We start from the raw sequence: 16,856 nt of genomic DNA on the forward strand, positions 1-16,856 counted from the left end.
CTCTGAGGGTATTTATTGATGTGAACACAATTGGGTTTCTCATTTGGCAGCCTTTTGGGGGCAAACAGGCAGAAGTCAGGACCAAAGCCTACCCAGTGTGGGGAATCTCAGAGGAGCTGGAATCCCAGAGAACTACAAGCTCAGATAAGGGTAATCCAGAAAACTGCAGAGATGTTCTCAACACTCGGGAGCACAAGACCAAAGGAAAGAAAAAATATTGACTTATATCTTGTAGCTGTAGACTGGACGTCACAGATTTGCAATCCAGGTTTGTATCACCTGTGTGATCCAGGAACTGCTAGGTAAGGTATCTGACAGGAAAAAAAAAAAATTCTGGGGTAGAAGGCCCTATCATCTAGAATCTCCACAAATATTTTTTCACACAGTGAATAAGTACACAGTCAAATAACCAAACATGAGTAGAAATAAAGCAATATAAGCAAGAAACAACAGAAAGCAAAAACAGATGCACAAAGTCTTTACATGTTGAAATTCTCAATCATTGGTTATCATAAATTTGCTTCCTTTTTTTTTTCTTTTTAACTTCCTTTAAAAAAAGGAGCTTAGACATATCTGCATGTACCCAAAACTAATAGTGGCCTAGCAGATGTGAAAGAAAAAAATCCACAGATAAAACATCTAAAAATGAAAAATACAATAACCAAAAGCGAAAACTCAAATGGCTGGGTTAAACAAGATTAGACACAGCTGAAGAAAGATTTATTGAACTGGAAACAAGGTCAGAAAAATATCCATAATGTACCACAGAGAAAGAAAAAAGCCAGAAAATATGAAAGAAAGGTTATGGAGGATAGAGTGAGAAGATCAAACATACACTAAATTGACATTCCAGAATCAGAAGAGAGAATGGGCAACACAAAGTGGTTGAGAATTCCAGACTGGTAAGACACCAATAAGCCCAATAAATCATGAGCAGGATAAACAATGGTACACCAAGTCATATGGTACTGAAAGTGCCCACTTAACGTGATCTTGGGCAATTCTCTGATGCTCAGTTTCTTGACCAGAGAAAGAATACTCACAGTTCCTCATATTGATACGTGAGATATTGTGTCTAGGGTACTCAACAGTTGTTTACCAAATAGAGTCTGCCCTGCATATCCTCAGGTTCCACATTTGCGGATTCAACCAACAGCAGATCACAAATATTTGGGGGAAAAAAAGTTCTGAAAAGCAAAACTTAAATTTGCCATGTGCCAAGCACTCCGGTGAATGTGAATGAAGTGATGTGTAGGCACTCCCTGCTGTAGCCTCCCCTCATTTCACAGATCCTCAGTCTGTCTCTGGCACTCATTTGAGCGTTGTTAGCCTTGCATCTTGCCGTTATCCCCTAAACAATACAGTATAACAACTACTTACATTGTATTAGGTATTACAAGTAATCTGTCTTGCAGGAAATACAGCTAGAATGGTCCTTAAAAGCAAGGATGGCAAGACTTCGTCTCACATACTTTGGACGTGTTATCTGGAGGGACCAGTCCCTGAAGAAGGACATCACGCTTGGTAATGTAGAGGGTCAGTGATAAAGAGGAAGACCCTCAACGAGATGGATTGACACAGTGGCTGCAACAGTGGGCTTAAGTATAACAATTGTGAGGATGGCACAGGACTGGGCAGTGTTTTGTTCTGTTGTGCATAGGTTCACTATGAGTCAAAACCAACTCGTTGGCACCTAACGACAGACGATTTAAAGTATACAGGAGGATGTGCACAGGTTATATGCAAATACTATGCCATTTTATATAAGCGACTTGAGCATCCATGGATTTTGCTATCCACGGGGGACCTGGATCCAATCCCTGTGAATACTGAGGAACAACTGTACACCAAATCGCAGTTGCAGGGCCTACTGGCTATGCTGTTAGGTGCTGTCAGGTTGATTTCTGCTCATAGCAGCCCCATGTGACAGTAGAACTGCCCCGTAGGGCTTTCTAGGCTGTAATCTTTACAGGAGCAGATTGCCAAATCTTTTTTCCCAGGGAGCACTGAGTGGGTTCAAACCACCAACTTTTCCGTTAGCAGCTGAACGCTTAATCGTTGTGCCACCAGGGCTTCTCTACTGCTATGGGACCTGGGAAAACACCTTGCCAAGCATCAGTAAAAACCTTGTCTGTAAAAGGAAGCACACTGCTTCCTCTCTAATACAGACATGATAGTCTCACCTGCCTCGCCGTGAGATGGAGGTGAGATGGTGCGCTTTAAGCACTTGGCCCTATCATCTGCCACACAAGGAATGAACAACAAACAGTAGTACCGACCCTGTGGTTTCTCGAGACCCCTCACCACCCTGGCTGGTGATGTCACTGTCAGCTTCCCTTTCTGAATAGAATTCCACAAATTCCACCTCTCAGAAGCTACTAATGTCCCTCCAGCCCCCAGCTCAACCCCACTTTATCTTACAGCCAATTAAAATGTCAGCAAACTTGCTCCAGCATGGGTTGTTTTTTTGGAAGGGAGGTAAGACAAGGAGGTTAGCAGCTGGCAGTAAGTCTAGGCCCTGTTAGTAACTGGTTCTTCCCAATTCTCAACCTCAGCTGCCTCATCTGCACAACAAGAACTGCCATTGTGCCCACCTCAGGATGTGGGGGGTGATTATGAAATGAGCTGACATATATATAAAGCTCTCATGGTGCCAGGCATGTAGCAGGAGCCTAGTAAATGTCAGCTACTGTATGGTGCAAACAGTTTGCCCTTGACCAGTAGCCTAAAGGTTGTCAGTTCCAACCCACTCAGGATGCCGTGGAGGAAAGGCCAGGCAACCTGCTTCTGTAAAAATTACAGCCAGGAAAATCCTATGGAGCAGTTCTACTCTGTAACACATGGGGTCACCATGAGTCGGAATCAACTTGATGGCAATGGGTTTGGTTTGGTTTTTACTGTGGGAGAAACTGAATTGAGGACCTTTTCTTTATTCATTCTCATTTGATATCCTGGGTTTCAGCCCTCGAGTTTTCTTTCAAGTATCCTCCAGCCTTTAGTTGGCTGGAAGGTCGATGCTCACCTTCCCTGTTAAATAACCCTTCATCCTCACAGTCCCCATGGAAGCGACAAAACCAGCAGGTACAGAGCCCATGGGACTTTTCCTCCTAGAGAGTTCTTATGAGAACGTTTGCTAAACAGCTATGAACACACCAAACTGTATCCTTAAAGACTTTGTGTCCCAAACTTTGCTGATCGTGTGACTCCTTCAAGTGCTAGTTACAGAGTCCCAGCTCCTCCCCAGAGTTCTGACTGGGTAGGTCTATCCTGGGAGCCTGACTTTTCCATTAAGCACCCCAGCTGAGTCTGACAATTAATTAGGGTTGAGAAGTACTGCCTCAGGCCATCACTAGAGTTACAGTGAGACCCATCATTTCACACTCCTGTATCCACAGATGAAAGGAAAAGGATGGCTTGGCAGAATTAGTTCGTAGTGAATTTAGGTCTGTTGTACCCTTTCTTCCCAACTTCCAAAACCCTCGTTTCCCATGGTATATTCTGAGGTACCCTTGTTCTGTGAGGTGCTTCCTGATAGAGAGGTTCCATGGTCAAATACCTTAGGGAGACACTGTCAGGTTGCTGTTGGGTGTCAATCAAGTCAATTTCAACTCATAGCAACCCATGTGACAGAGGAGAACTGCCCCGGGGGGCTTTCTAGACTGTCATCTTTACAGAGCAGATCGCCAGGTCTTTCTCCTGCAGAGCTACTGGCTGGGTTTGAACTGCCAGCCTTTTCGATAAGAAGCTGAGTGCTTAACCATCGCACCACCAGGGCTTCCTATTCTCTCTCCTACTCTCGAAAACTCACCCTGTGCAGTGAGGAAACTCATTTAACATCTCACCCCACTTCCTTGATCTCTGATCCCCTTTTTTCTTGCAACATACATTTATGCTAGCTCTGCAGAATGTGTTTTGCAGAAACCCTGTTTTATTGTCCGCTGGGTCTGGCAGAATCTGGTTTTTCCCAAATATTGGCTTCCATCTCTTCCCTGCTTAGGAGCACATGCTCTGGGGGCCCCAAGTGGTACATCCGTGTGGGAGGTAGATTTGGACTGACGCACCAAGGCTGCCGTCCTGGAGAAAGAGCTGACAAATTTACTCAGAAGGTGTTGCTGGTCCAGACACCAGTCCACAAATGAGAAGAGCATTTAGCCCCACTGACCTTCAGACCAAGTGTTTCCCTAGGGCAGGGCCCAAGCTCTTACTCCTTTGGCCCTTGCTACCATGGTGGTCTCTTCCAAGTCTTTGAAGGGAGGTGGCCTGAGAGGGTCAACAGAAAGAGGGTCTTCCAATCATAGTATGAGTGGGAGCCAAAGGTGTCACAGAGAATAAACCAGCACATTCAAGGTGTGCTTGGTCTGAGGTCCGCTGGCTCCAAGTGCCCTTGGCATGTTTCCTGCCAGGCACTTCTCCCTCAGAGTAAAGCCTCCCTGTCGGGGATCGGCTCAACAGGCTAGAGCCCCAGGTATTCGGCCAAGAAGACAGCGAGGATGCGGCTCAGGTTGTGTACCGTGGGCGGGTGAAGGTTGGCCTCAGAGTCGGCAGGCGTGTGCCAGACAGAGGGGAAGGGTGTGGAGATGAGGTGAAGCACCGGGACCCCTGTGGGCGACAGAAGAGACTCAGTCAGGCCTGTCCGAGACCCACTGCTGAGACAGGCGCCCAGGCCCAGGGTTACGTAACCTTGCGGGGGCCCCCCCCCCCCACAGAAGATACTCTGTTCTGGCACTTTCAGAACTCTGAACTGAAAGGTAAGTGCTAGAAAACTCTACAATCATTGAGACACAAATAATAACATCTAACATTTCTTGAATGCTTGCTATATGTTAGGCACTGGTCCAAGTAAGGTCTTTACATGTATTAGTGCTTTTAATGCCCTCAACAAAAGATTGAAAAAAAAAAAAAAACTATTGTCATCAAGTTGATTCGGACACATAGCGACTCTATAGGACAGAGCAGAACTGCCCCATAGGGTTTCCAAAGCTGTAATCTTTATGGAAGCAGACTGCCGCATCTTTCTCCTGTGGAGCAACTGGTGGGTTTGAACTGCCGCCCTTTTGGTTAGCCACTAGGGCTCCTTCAACAAGAGATAAGTACTATTATTTCACAGATGAGGAAATTGAGGCACAAAGAGGTTAAGCAACTGGCCAGCAGTCCCCAGCTGTGGGAAGGGGCCAGGGCCCAGTCTCATCTGTGGCTCCCTTTTTCCCCGCCACCCCCTGAAGCCCCCAGCAGTAGTACCTCGGCGGAGGAACGGGACATGGTCATCTTCCACAGATCCCAGGGGCTCCCCAGGCTGGAAGTACATCACTTCCTGGGGATGAGACTGCAGCATGTTCAGACGGTGCAGACGCTTCTCTGAAGGCGGCGGGGATTAGAAAGCAAGGGTCAGTACCTCAGGGGTCAAAGGTTCCCCTGCTCACAAACGGAGGAGGGTAGGGGCCTGGGGGATAACACACTGGTCCTCCCAATAGGTATGAATGCTAATTACCCCTTCTTATGGCTTATTATGTTCCCGGTCTCATTTAATCCCTCTGCGTCTACAAGGTCAATACCCCTATTATCATTACCATTGTGCCCATTTTATAGATAGGAACTGAGGCTCAGAGAGATGCAGCCAGCCACTTGTCCAAGTTCACGCAGCTGGTAAGAGGCAAAGGCAGGGATGGAACCCAAGGCTGCCTGACCTCAGAGCCCCTGTGTTTATTTACACTTGACTGCTGTAGGATCGTTTTGTATTTTGACCCTCGTTCCTTAGAGACTGTGGAGGTGGAAAGGATGAAGGACTCTGTAGGGACAGGTGTGCATCCCACCCCCAGCCTGCCCTCCCAGCATCCTAGGCAGTACCTGCCCCCACCATGGCCCTTACCAATGCTCCGCAGCCGATGGAACCAGCGGGCTGTGCGCGGAAAGTGACTGTAGAAGGTCGGGTGGGGGGCTCCCAAGAGATCGAGAAGCACAAAGAGCTCCTAAGAAGAGAGGCCGCAGATGGAGGAGGCCAGGCGGGAGGCTGCCACCTGTGCCTCACTCTCTCCCTCCTCTCCAGAATCTGGGGGCAGAGGGGAGCCTGGTCTTACAATAGCCTGGATCCTGGTGGGGCCGGGACTGTGGGGGGCAGACTCCATGAGCTGGGCCAGGTGCCGGGAGCCATAAAGGGAGTCCTTGGGTCCCCACTCCTTCAGTGCTTCTTCGCCATCCAAGAAGAGCAGCTGCAGGGTCACCGGGGCTGCCTGTGGGAGCAGGTGGTCAGGGCCAGCCAGTGCCAGGCCCTTGGCCTCAGCCCACCCACACAGCAAAAAGAGCAAACCAGGTCTACTTCTTTGAAGTACTGCAGCCAAGAGCAAAGACTCTGAACCAGACTGCCTGGGTTCAAATCCTAGCTGGGACACTCTTAGCCAAGAAGTCATGGGTAAATGACTAACTCTTCCAAGCCTCAGTTTCCTCATCTGGAAAATGGGGTTAGTAACAGTTTCACTCACAGAGTAGGATTCAAATCCAGGTCTAAGAATGGTGCCTGATGCACAGTAACTAAATAAGGGTGGTTATTGTTAGCTGCCATCAAGTTGATTCCGACTCATGGTGACCCCACGTGTGCAGAGTAGGAGGATTTTCAAGGCTGCGACTTTTCTGAAGCAGATTGCCAGGTCTGTCTTCCAAGGTGCCTCTGGGTGGGTTCAAACCACTAACCTTTTGGCTGGTGGTCAAGTGCTTGACTGTTTGTGCCATTAGCTCTGATTATTATTGTTCTTACTCAAGCTCAGTTTGGCAAAGAGACAGACTTGCAAACAAGGAATTATACAAGACACCTACTCCTCATTTATTGACTCTCTTGATATCTGATATTTCACGTTTATGACGACAGTAAAAAATCCACTATCCAACTCTTTTGCACATTAACAACATACATCTGGCAGTAAGGAATGCCCAAGTGCAAGGCAAGAGTAACACTGGCTGTGATGGTTAAGGTTATGTGTCAGCTTGGCTGGGCCATGATTTTCAGTGGTTTGGCAGTTATGTACCAATGTAGTCATCCTCCATTTGGTGATGTGATGTGGTCATCCTCCATTTTCACACAATGCCAATTTTCGCATGATGACCTGGTCTTTGGAACCTAACCATGTCGATAAGTGAGGAGTGGGTGTAGATAACTGCAGTTGGGACAAATGCTTTTGAGAACTACAAGGTCCTGAGAGAGAGTAGGAAGGGGTGGGGGGCTGACCTAGCCTGGGGACGGCATTGAGTCTGGGGAAGGGATGTTTACACTGAGGTAAGTGGGGGCTGGCCCGGCAAAAGTAGATGGGGAAGCAGACGGAAGAATATTCCAGGGCAAGTCTGGGACCAGGGAAGAGGCCAGAGACATTTGAGAGGAGGCTGGAGGGGTTAGCAAAGGCAAATGAGCTTGAGCTCTGTTACAGGGCACTGGGGAGCCATGGAAGGAATTTGAACAGGGAGGAGCATGTGGAGATAAATGATTTTATTCATTCATTCCATAAATTTTTATTGATGTCCTACTTTATGCTAGGCAATATCCTGGGCCCAGGGCATATAGCAGGGAGGGAACAAAAGAAGCCAAGTCTCTGTCCTCAGGAAGCTTATTGCATTTGGGGAAACAGACAAACAAATCGGCATGAAGCACCACAAAACATGAGATAGTGAAAGGGAAAAATTTCAGGGTGGTTAGGAAGCCTCTTTGAGGAGGTGACATTGGAGTAGATACCTGAATGAAGGGTGGGAGCCAGCCAGGAAGATATCTAGAAAAGGACATTCTAAGCATACATCAGAGGAGTACAGGGGGCCAGAGGATAAAGCACCGATCCTCCCAGCAAGAATGAATGTTAGTTACCCCTTACTGCAGACTTACTATGATCCTCATCTCATTTAATCCCTGAGTGCATAAGGTAGATACTCCTATTATGATTACCACCATGCCCATTTTACAGACAGGAAAATTGAGGCTCAGAGAGATGAAGCCACTTACCCAAGTTCACACAGCTAGTAAGAGGCAGAGGCAGGATTTGAACCCGGATCTGTCTGACCCCAGAGCCCCATCTGTAATCACTACACTTGATTGCTGTGGGAGCCAGCCAAGAAAACAGCAAGTGCAGATATCCTAAGGTAGGAGGGAACGTTGTGCGTTTGAGAAGCACAGAGGAGGCGAGTGTGGCTAGAGTGGAGCGTGGAGGGGTGAGAAGTGGGAGATGAGATCAGACAGGTAACGGCACACCTCTAGGGTACTGTATGGACTCTGCTTATGCTCTGAATGAGGTGGCAGCCATGGGGAGGTTTTGGGCAGAGGAGGGTCAGGTCTGACATTCAGGGTGTGGAAAGATCCCTGTGGCTCTGTACGTGGAGTGAAGCAGGAAGACCAGAAGGGTAACAGACACCTAGGCAAGAGAGGGTGGTGGCTTGGACCAGGGTGGAGGCATCCCCCCACCCCCAGCCCTGGTACCTCACCTGCTCCTTAGCCCTGCTCAACTCCAGGTCAAGGGCCTGGGCCAGCTCCAGCAGAAGGGCACAGGGCACAGCCGAATCCGTGGCCCCCACAAAGGGGGTTGACCCGGGTGGGAAGAGCTTTGAGTCATAATGGCAGGCGAGAGTGAGGTGGCGGGCAGCCCCCGGGTCCAGCGTGGCCACCACATTGCCAAAGTTCAGCGGCCCCAGGGGCGTTGAGGCTGTGAAAGGGTCCAGCTCCACATGCCAGCCGGCTGTCAGTGTCCGCAGGGTGGCCTCCAGGAACTAGTGACAAAAGAGAGGTAGGAGGGTGGACAAGGCCTCAGGGGAGGCCAAGATAAGGCGCATGTACCCTAAGCCATGCAGACCTGTTGGGCCAACTAGCAAGTCTCATGTTTAAACTTTCCCTTGACACATTTCTACCAAGGACCTTCTGGGTGCCAGGCAAGATGCCAACAAGATTAATCACAGCTTACTCTTAAATAGCACTCAACGTGTGCCAGGCCGTGTTCTCTGAACCCTACAGAGCTCTACAGGGTAAGGATTGTCATGGGCCCTATTTTGTAGATGAGGAAAATGAGGAAACAGATTAAGAAACTAGTCCTTGGGGATTGTGACTAATGTCACAAAACAATACGTGTATAAATTTTTGTATGAGAAATTAACTTGAGCTGTGAAATTTTACCTAAAGCACGATTTTAAAAAAATAAATAAACTAGTCAAAGGTCAGACTTTTAAACAGCTGCACTGGGATTCCAACCCAGGAAGTAGACAAATGACTCTCAATACTTTCTGGGAGGTGATATAGAGATGTTCCAGCACCAGCTTTGGACTCAGCCTGCATGGCTTCGAACTGAAAGTCTACTACTTATTAGGAGTCCCTGGAAGGCACAAACAGTTAGGCGCTCAACTACTAGCCAAAAGGCTGGCAGTTTGAACCCACCCAGCGGCACCTCATAAGAAAGGCCTGGAGATCTGCTTCTGAAGGGTCACAGCCTTAAAAACCCTATAAAGCAGTTCTACCTTGCACACATGGGGTTGCCATGAGTTGGAACAGACAGCAACTAATAACTACAAACCACTTATTAGCTATAGGACTTGGGCAAAGTGTCCAACCTCTCTGGGCTTCGATTTCCCCATCTGCATAATAAAGATCATATTTATTGGTACCCACCTCGTAGGGCTGTTGCTTGTGCCTGGCATATAGTAAGCTTTTGATGGGGGTAGTACATTCTATTGGGACTGGAGTCAGATCATCTCCAGTCAGAGCCCCACCTCTGACCCTTAGCTGCTTTGTGATCATGGCACGATGCTCAGTTCCCAATTCATTCCCCTGCGGGCTGTGGAGCTTAGGGCTTGGAGGTTCAGTCCTGTACCTTTCGGACTTGAAGATTGCCGGGACTGCCGGGGGTCCGCACCACCAACAAGGGACGCAGATAAGCGTCCCAGAGACGCTGCGGATCCAGTTGCCCGACCACCCTCCGAAGCCGAGCTTCAGAGAGGCTTCCGATCACCGGGGCCTTGGTAGGGGGAAGGGTAGAGAAGTGCAGAACATGAGAGCAATTCCCACTCCGACCCTACCCCAGGCGCCGCTTCCCCCTAGGAGCCTGGTACCTCTTCATAAGCATCAGGGGCTTCTAGGATAAATCCTAGCCCCAGGAAAAAAGTCCCTTGATGTCCATCTGGTCCAGCCCACCCCAATCCTGATGGGGAAATCAAGGGCCAGGGAGAGGAAGGTTATCTTCCAGGCAGCTGATTTAGGATTAGAGCTCAGTCGCCCAACGCTCAGTCTTACCACTCCAGGCCCTTCCACTTAAGGGGGAGCCAGAATGACAAAACAAACCCGGAACCTTATTCCGATGGAAAGGTGCATGCGCTCGAAAGACGAAGACCGTGGCACCTGCGGTTAGGGCCACACCATAAGGCCACGTCAGTCAACCCGAGACCCTGGAGAAGGGTCGGCGGGGAATAAGGGCCCCCGAGGAGCCCGGGCCCCGCGCCTGGCCTCACCCGCAGCTCTTGGCCCAGCGGCAGCTCCCCGGTGCTGTGGTCCCAGCAGCTCCAGATGATGTAGAACGCTGAGCCCACGGCCAACGCCAGCAGCAGCAGGGGCAACAGCCGCGCCCGCGGTAGTAGGCGGCGCCTGGGCGGTGAGGGGGGCTCCAAGAAGCGCTCCCCGAGCCGTAGCCGGGGCCGCCCACGGCTCCCGGAACGCATGGCAGCTTTGCCAGGCAACCCGGTCCTGGACCGCGGAGCCGCCAGTTCAGGCCCAGCCAAGACCAGCCCCCCATGCAGTAGGAGGACCAATGAGCAACCACAGCGACGGTATTATCCCACCCTGGCGAGCAGAGGAACCAATGGGAACTCTCGGTCCGAGGACACGCCTCCCCGTCTCCCTTGGCAGAATTGGCTCCCCGGAGCGTTGCACAGCCCAAAAGGGAGACCGAAAGGGCTAGGCTCCGCCTCGGCAGAGGAGGGGAAACCAATGGCAAGGGTTCAATCTTGGAAAACTTTCGATCTCTCCGGTGCAGGTCCGCGCCCCTTCCGGATGTAGGCAACGGATTGGTTGTGCTGAGTCGAAGAAATTGATGGACGCGAAAATGAACCGTCCCTGAGGAAAAAGGGGCGGGACCCACCCTTGCAGCCAGGAGCGGATTGGTTTTGCGGAGGCCGCGCCCCCGAAGGCCGGACCGGCGGGTATTTGGAAACGCTGTTTCGCTGCCTTCCTTTAGCCTATCCCGTTATACGGCGAAATGGTTCGAGTCAGACCACCTTTGTTTTTCCCTTCATCGTTGTGAAGATTTGCCCCGAATGGTTCTGAGTGGTCTCGAACCTCTGAGCAAGGCTTTTATCCCATCACTAAGCACAGCTAGCGGGGATCGCTATAGCAACAGGCCACGCCCCATCCGCTGCTTGAGTTTGCGCAGGCGCTGACGGAAGTGGGCCGCAGGAAGCGGAAGTCCCGCCTCTCCTTTCAGAGGCAGAAGCAACGCGGGGGAGACAGGAGTGTCCTGAGAACGCAGCCGGCACCATGTGAGGCCGGGCCCGTACTAGGCGGCGGGAGTGGGGTTGAGGGTGTAAATTTGGCCGATTAACGGTTGGAAGGGGGTGAGAGGGCCCTTTCCTGATAACGAGTCGGGGGCAAAAGCAGAAATTTTATGGAGGACTTTTGATGGATGTGAGAACGGGAACGGGGCCTTTTACAGATGAGTTCGGGAGAGGGGACTGCTTTATCAGATAACGGGCTGGGACCTTTCCCAGGTAATTAGTCTTGTTGAAATAAATACTAAGAGGAAGTGGTTCTACGATTAAGGAACTTGGAGGAGGCGAGTGCGGCCTTTTAGGGGTAACGATTTGAGATGAGAGACTTAGCTGGATGATTTGATCTAGAGACATGCGGCTTTTCAGCCTGATTCGCGACTTTTATGGATATTGGATCACTGGGACTGATTTTACTCACCGAATATCTATTGGGTGCTCATTACGTACCAGGCACTGCTTTACATACCTGGAGTGTGTCAGTGAAAAAAATAGAAACTTCCCTCCCCCCAGAAAAAATGTCTTCCCGGGTGCAGCTTATGAGGGGAAAGGCAGGCAATAAATATAGTAAACAAGTAAAGTATATGTTGTGTTAGGTGAAGCAATAAAAAAAAAAAACCCAAACCCGTTGGCTATCAAGTCGATCCCAATTCATGGCAGTCTCATGTGTTTCAGAGTAGAACAGGTTAAAAAAAATGAAGAACGCCTAACTTAATAACTAGCACAAAAGGCCACATTGAGAAGATGACACTTGAGGAAAGTGAGGCAGGAAACCACACAGATATCTGGGGGGGGATCCAAGCAGGGGGAAAAGCAAATGCAGAGACCCCAGACTGAAAGCTTGCCTAATATCTTCAAAGACCACCCAGGAGGCCATTGTGGCTGGAGCAGGATGGGGGTGTTGCAGATATAGGGCATTGCAAAAACTGCATTTCTACTTCTTACACTGAGATGAAGGAGCACCAGTAGGACAGTGGCTACGCGCTCTGCCGTTGCTAACCAAAAAGTCGGTGGTTCAAAGCTCTCAGCTACTTCAAGGGAGAATGATGTGGCAGTTCTGCTCTGTCCTGTAGGGTCACTATGAGTCGAAACCGATTCGATGGCATCAGGTTTTTTTTTATCAGGTTTACACTGGGATGGGAACCATGGAAGGATTTCGAAGAATGACTTAGTCTTAACACAAGCCGTTGGGCTGCTCTGTGAAGAACAGACTGCCAGGGAGCAGAGGTTGAGGAAGGGAAACCAGTAAGATTCTAGGGGAGAGATGCTGGAGGTTTATGTCAGGGTGGTAACCGTGGTAAGAAATGGTCAGATTCTGCATGTATTTTAGAGGCAGATGACAGGATTTGCTAACAGATGGAATGTAGGTTAGGAGAGGAAGTGAGGAGCTAAGTTGACATTTGAGTTTTTTGCCCAGAAGAATGGAGTTGCCATCAACAGAGATGGAGGAGCTGTGGTTGCTGCACAGCCTGGGACATGCAATGTTAGGAATGCCTATTAGGCATCGTTCTAGTTAGGTCATGCTGCAGTAACACAAGTACCGCGAGTGGTTGGCTTTAAAAAACAGAAATCTATTTTCTCATAGCTCAGGAGGCTAGAAGTCCTTTGGTGGATGATCTGTAGCCCCTGTGTTCCTCAGTTCCTTGGTGATGTGTCTAATTGGCTATTTTTATCACTCAGAACCGATTAAATTTAGGATAGGGCCTCATTAACATCAAAATGAAAATCCTATTCCCAAACATGATCACATCCCCAGATATTAAAAAAAGAAAAAAATCCTGTTGCTGTTAGTCAATTCCGACTCATAGCAACCTCACAGGACAGAGTAGAACTGCCCCACAGGGTTTCCAGTGAGTGGCTGGTGGACTCGAACTGCTGACGTTTTGGTTAGCAGCTGAGTTCCTGTGATAATTCCAACACATATTTTGGAGGGACACAATTTAGTCCATAGCACGCATCCAAATGGTGATGCTAAGAGAGAGGACTGAGCTATAGGAGGGTGGGTGTGTTGAGGCCAGGCTGGGGGAGCCACTGAAGGTTAGGCTGTGATTCCCCCGTGCTCTGGCCCCAGCCCCTCTCACTCACATGTCTCGTGCTTGACATCCAGGAGCCTCCTCAACAAGCCCAAAAGTGAGATGACCCCGGAAGAGCTGCAGAAGCGAGAGGAGGAGGAGTTTAACACTGGGCCCCTCTCCGTGCTCACGCAGTCAGTCAAAAACAATACCCAAGTGCTCATCAACTGTCGCAACAACAAGAAGCTCCTGGGCCGTGTGAAGGCCTTCGACAGGTGAGTGCCTAGGTCTCGGGAGGTGTTCTGTCCAGGCCTGGAGAGCAGCCTACCTCCAATCTGAGAACCCTAAAGACAAGGTTTCTCAGAAGCCCCAAGGGCTGGCTGCCTCTCGTTGCCCCACCAGAGCAGTGGTTGTGAGCATGCACTCAGGAGCTGCCTCACCTGGGTTCACATCCCAACTCTGTTTGTAGCCACCTGACCCTCAGCAGGTCAATTATCAGTCGATTCCAACTCATGGCCAATTCCCTGTGTGTCAGAGTAGAACCGTACTCCATAGGGTTTCCAGTGGCTGGTTTTTCAGAAGTAGATTGCCAGGCTTTTCTTCTGAGGTACCTCTTGGTGGACTTGAACCTTCAACCTTTTGGATAGCAGCTGAATGCTTAACTGTTTTGTGTCACCCAGAGACTGGTGGCAGTAATCATGGTGGTTTCAAAGATTCAGTGACTTAATGCATGTGAAGTACCTAATCATTTAATACATGATTGACAGGAACTCATCCATGCCAGCCACTGTTTTAGGTCCCAGGGATACAGCAGTGACTAAGATAGACAGGTTACCTGCCCTCAGGGAATTTGTGCTGTATGTAGGTAGGGAAGCATGTAAATACATATCATGATAAACAACAAATGATGATAAGGTCTGTGAAGAAAAATAAAGCCAGGTAAGAGACTGGAATGTTGGGAAAGGGGTGCTGTTTTAGATGGGATCTCAGAGGCTCTGTCTGAAGTGGTAATGTTGAGCAGACCTAAATAAGATGAAGGAGCAAGCTAGGGTCAGGGCGTTTCAGGCTGAGGAAACCACAAATGAGTTTTCCTCTCTGGGCCTCTGTGTCTTTTTTGTTTTTAAAATGCACATCATAATAATACCCCTCATAGTGTGGTTGTGAAGATTAAATGATACAATGTACAGAAAGCATTTGGTTCACCGCTTAACATATCACAAATGCTTAATAAACAGTGGCTACAACCCTTCAATAATTAGCATTTGGGAAGTGCTTTCCTCAAGATGGAGTTCCTGGATGGTGCAAATGGTTAACCCGCTCAGCTGCTAACCAAAAGGTTAGAAGTTTGAGTTCACCCAGAGGCACCTCAGAAGAAAGGCCTGGTGATCTACTTCTGAAAAATCAGTCACTGAAAACCCTGTGGAGCACAGTTCTGCTAACACACATGGGGTCACCATGCATCGGAATTGACTCAGCCGTACCTGATGGTTACTACAGAGATAGTGTAGTGAGGCCTAATGTCTGGAAAGTCTTTGCCACTAGCTGTTATACGACCTTGAACAAGTCTTTCACTCTGAGCCTCAGTTTGTTCTTGGATAAAGTGAGAATAGTAATAATAACAGGAGGTTCTAAGGACGGGGAAGCTGACAGACCTGTATTCACACCAGATTCTGCTACTTCCAAACCATATGACCTTGGATTTCATTTCATTGCACTGTGCCTCAGTTTTGGGATAAATCATCGCAGTTACGTCCTGAGTTTGTGGTGAGGATTGATGGATCAGCATGGACACCTCAGGAGGACAAGGATGTCTGTTTGTCGCTGGATCTGTTGTATTGTGAGCAGTCCGTGGAGTAGGCGCTCCACAAGCGTTTATGGAATGAGCTTTCCCGTGCTGCCATTCACTTGGCCCAGGCACCCCAATGACAGAGACAGAGCAGGACTGGAGTGGACAGGTCATATGTAGCCTCGAGCCCCAATACTCTAGAAGCCTCTGGAGGACAGATGCCTCCCGAAGCATCCAGAGGGAGAAAGCACAAGCAGAGTAATTCCTTTTGCATTTACCCTGTGCCCTGTTCTAGGCACTTATAAGCACTGGACTAATTCATTTACTCTGTACAACACCCCCATGAGGCAGGTACCATGATTGTCTCCATTTTAGACGGGAAGAAACTGAGGCACAAGAGGGGTGAACTCCTGTGCACCAGCCTTAACCTAGGAACTTGCAGGGGTGGGATGGGAACCCAGGTGGTCCTGGCGCTGGGATGTGCCCTGTTCCCCACACTGTCCCACTAGAGCAAGAAGCGGTCCTGGGCAGAGGCAGGGCGATCACCAGGCTCCCCCTCACTCTGGGTGTCTCCACACCCCTGCCTCCACTAGGCACTGCAACATGGTGCTGGAGAACGTGAAGGAGATGTGGACCGAGGTCCCCAAGAGCGGCAAGGGCAAGAAGAAGTCCAAGCCCGTCAACAAGGACCGCTACATCTCCAAGATGTTCCTGCGTGGGGACTCAGTCATCGTGGTCCTGCGGAACCCACTCATCGCCGGCAAGTAGGAGCCTGTTCCTGCCCCAGAACCAACTCCTGCTGCCCTGCAAAGACCTGCCCGTGTTGGGAATAATAAAGTTCCTGTGTTTTTTCTACTAGTACCTGTCTGGACCCAGGGCCTTGTGTGAGTGGGGTGGACTTGGGGAAGGGAAGGAGGGAGGCAGCTGGGCCTCTGGGACTAAACACTGGGACAGCGAACTCACCTGGCATCCAGGTGGCCTGGGAGGGCAGTCTCCATCTGTGAAGTGGATGGGTTAGACGGAAATAACCTGGCAGCTTTGATGCCAGAGAGGGCTCTTGGTCTCTTTCCTATTCTAATCTTTTCTAGCTTCTTGTCACTCTCTGTGTCCCTCTTCCCTGTGTTCTCAATGAGTCTCTGCTTCATTCAAAATTCCATTCAGTCTTTTTTCTTTTTCTCGTTTGTTCAGTCAGCACACATGTCCCTGGTGCCTCCTCTGTGCCCAGCCCTGTGTTGCGCTGCTGGGGACGCCAGCACGAGAGCATCCCAGCCCTGCCCTCATGGACAGGAGAAGCCGACACACTTAAAACCAGCCGTACCAATGAGTGCCTTCGTGGCTAATAGCTGCTGAGCTGTTGGGCGCCAGGCTCTAGGCTCAGTGCTTTCTGGGCATCCCCCCGACCATGTGAGGTAGGCGCTGTTGTTTATTACCTCCGTTCTGCAGACGAGGAAGCAGGCACAAGAAAGGGATGCTGTTTCCTCAGGAGGCCCCAACCCATAAGTGGTTGTGCCGCCATTCAGAACCGCTTCGCTCCCAAGCCTGTGACTGGGAGCTGAGCTCTACTACCCCTC

The 16,856-nt window shown here is 49.7% G+C and overlaps 2 protein-coding genes across 5 annotated transcripts; one reads left to right on the forward strand and one right to left on the reverse strand.

Moving 5' to 3' along the window:
- Positions 1-228: 228 nt before the first annotated feature.
- On the reverse strand, positions 229-10,747 carry QPCTL (glutaminyl-peptide cyclotransferase like). Of its 4 annotated transcripts, none has more exons than XM_049900936.1 (7): positions 10,459-10,747; positions 9,825-9,968; positions 8,452-8,733; positions 6,075-6,227; positions 5,867-5,966; positions 5,239-5,355; positions 229-311 (listed from the first exon to the last, which is right to left on the reverse strand). In XM_049900936.1, exons 1-7 carry the CDS (start codon positions 10,663-10,665, stop codon positions 250-252), a joined length of 1,065 nt encoding a protein of 354 aa, XP_049756893.1. In that variant the 5' UTR covers positions 10,666-10,747; the 3' UTR covers positions 229-249. The 4 variants fall into 4 exon arrangements, with proteins under 4 accessions (XP_049756893.1, XP_049756894.1, XP_049756891.1 ...); XM_049900937.1 differs by lacking the exon at positions 229-311 and adding an exon at positions 787-1,351; XM_049900934.1 differs by lacking the exon at positions 229-311 and adding an exon at positions 3,795-4,599 and having other exon boundaries at positions 10,459-10,746.
- A 650-nt stretch (positions 10,748-11,397) lies between these two features.
- On the forward strand, positions 11,398-16,146 carry SNRPD2 (small nuclear ribonucleoprotein D2 polypeptide). The gene is made up of 3 exons (XM_049901630.1): positions 11,398-11,481; positions 13,595-13,774; positions 15,879-16,146. Coding segments are annotated over exons 1-3 (357 nt in total). The 5' UTR covers positions 11,398-11,479; the 3' UTR covers positions 16,054-16,146.
- The last annotated feature ends 710 nt before the right edge of the window (positions 16,147-16,856 follow it).

Source organism: Elephas maximus, chromosome 11 (genome assembly GCF_024166365.1).
Source record: "Elephas maximus indicus isolate mEleMax1 chromosome 11, mEleMax1 primary haplotype, whole genome shotgun sequence".
Taxonomy (NCBI): domain Eukaryota; kingdom Metazoa; phylum Chordata; class Mammalia; order Proboscidea; family Elephantidae; genus Elephas; species Elephas maximus.

Coding starts and splice junctions, on each gene's coding strand:
- QPCTL (XM_049900934.1), bottom strand. CDS start 10,665: ATGCGTTCCGGGAGCCGTGGGCGGCCCCGGCTACGGCTCGGGGAGCGC. Junction 5,967..6,074: donor CCACCAGGATCCAGGCTATT/GTAAGACCAGGC, acceptor CTCTCTTCTTAG/GAGCTCTTTGTGCTTCTCGA. Junction 4,600..5,238: donor TGTCCCGTTCCTCCGCCGAG/GTACTACTGCTG, acceptor TGTCGCCCACAG/GGGTCCCGGTGCTTCACCTC.
- SNRPD2 (XM_049901630.1), top strand. Junction 13,775..15,878: donor CGTGTGAAGGCCTTCGACAG/GTGAGTGCCTAG, acceptor TGCCTCCACTAG/GCACTGCAACATGGTGCTGG.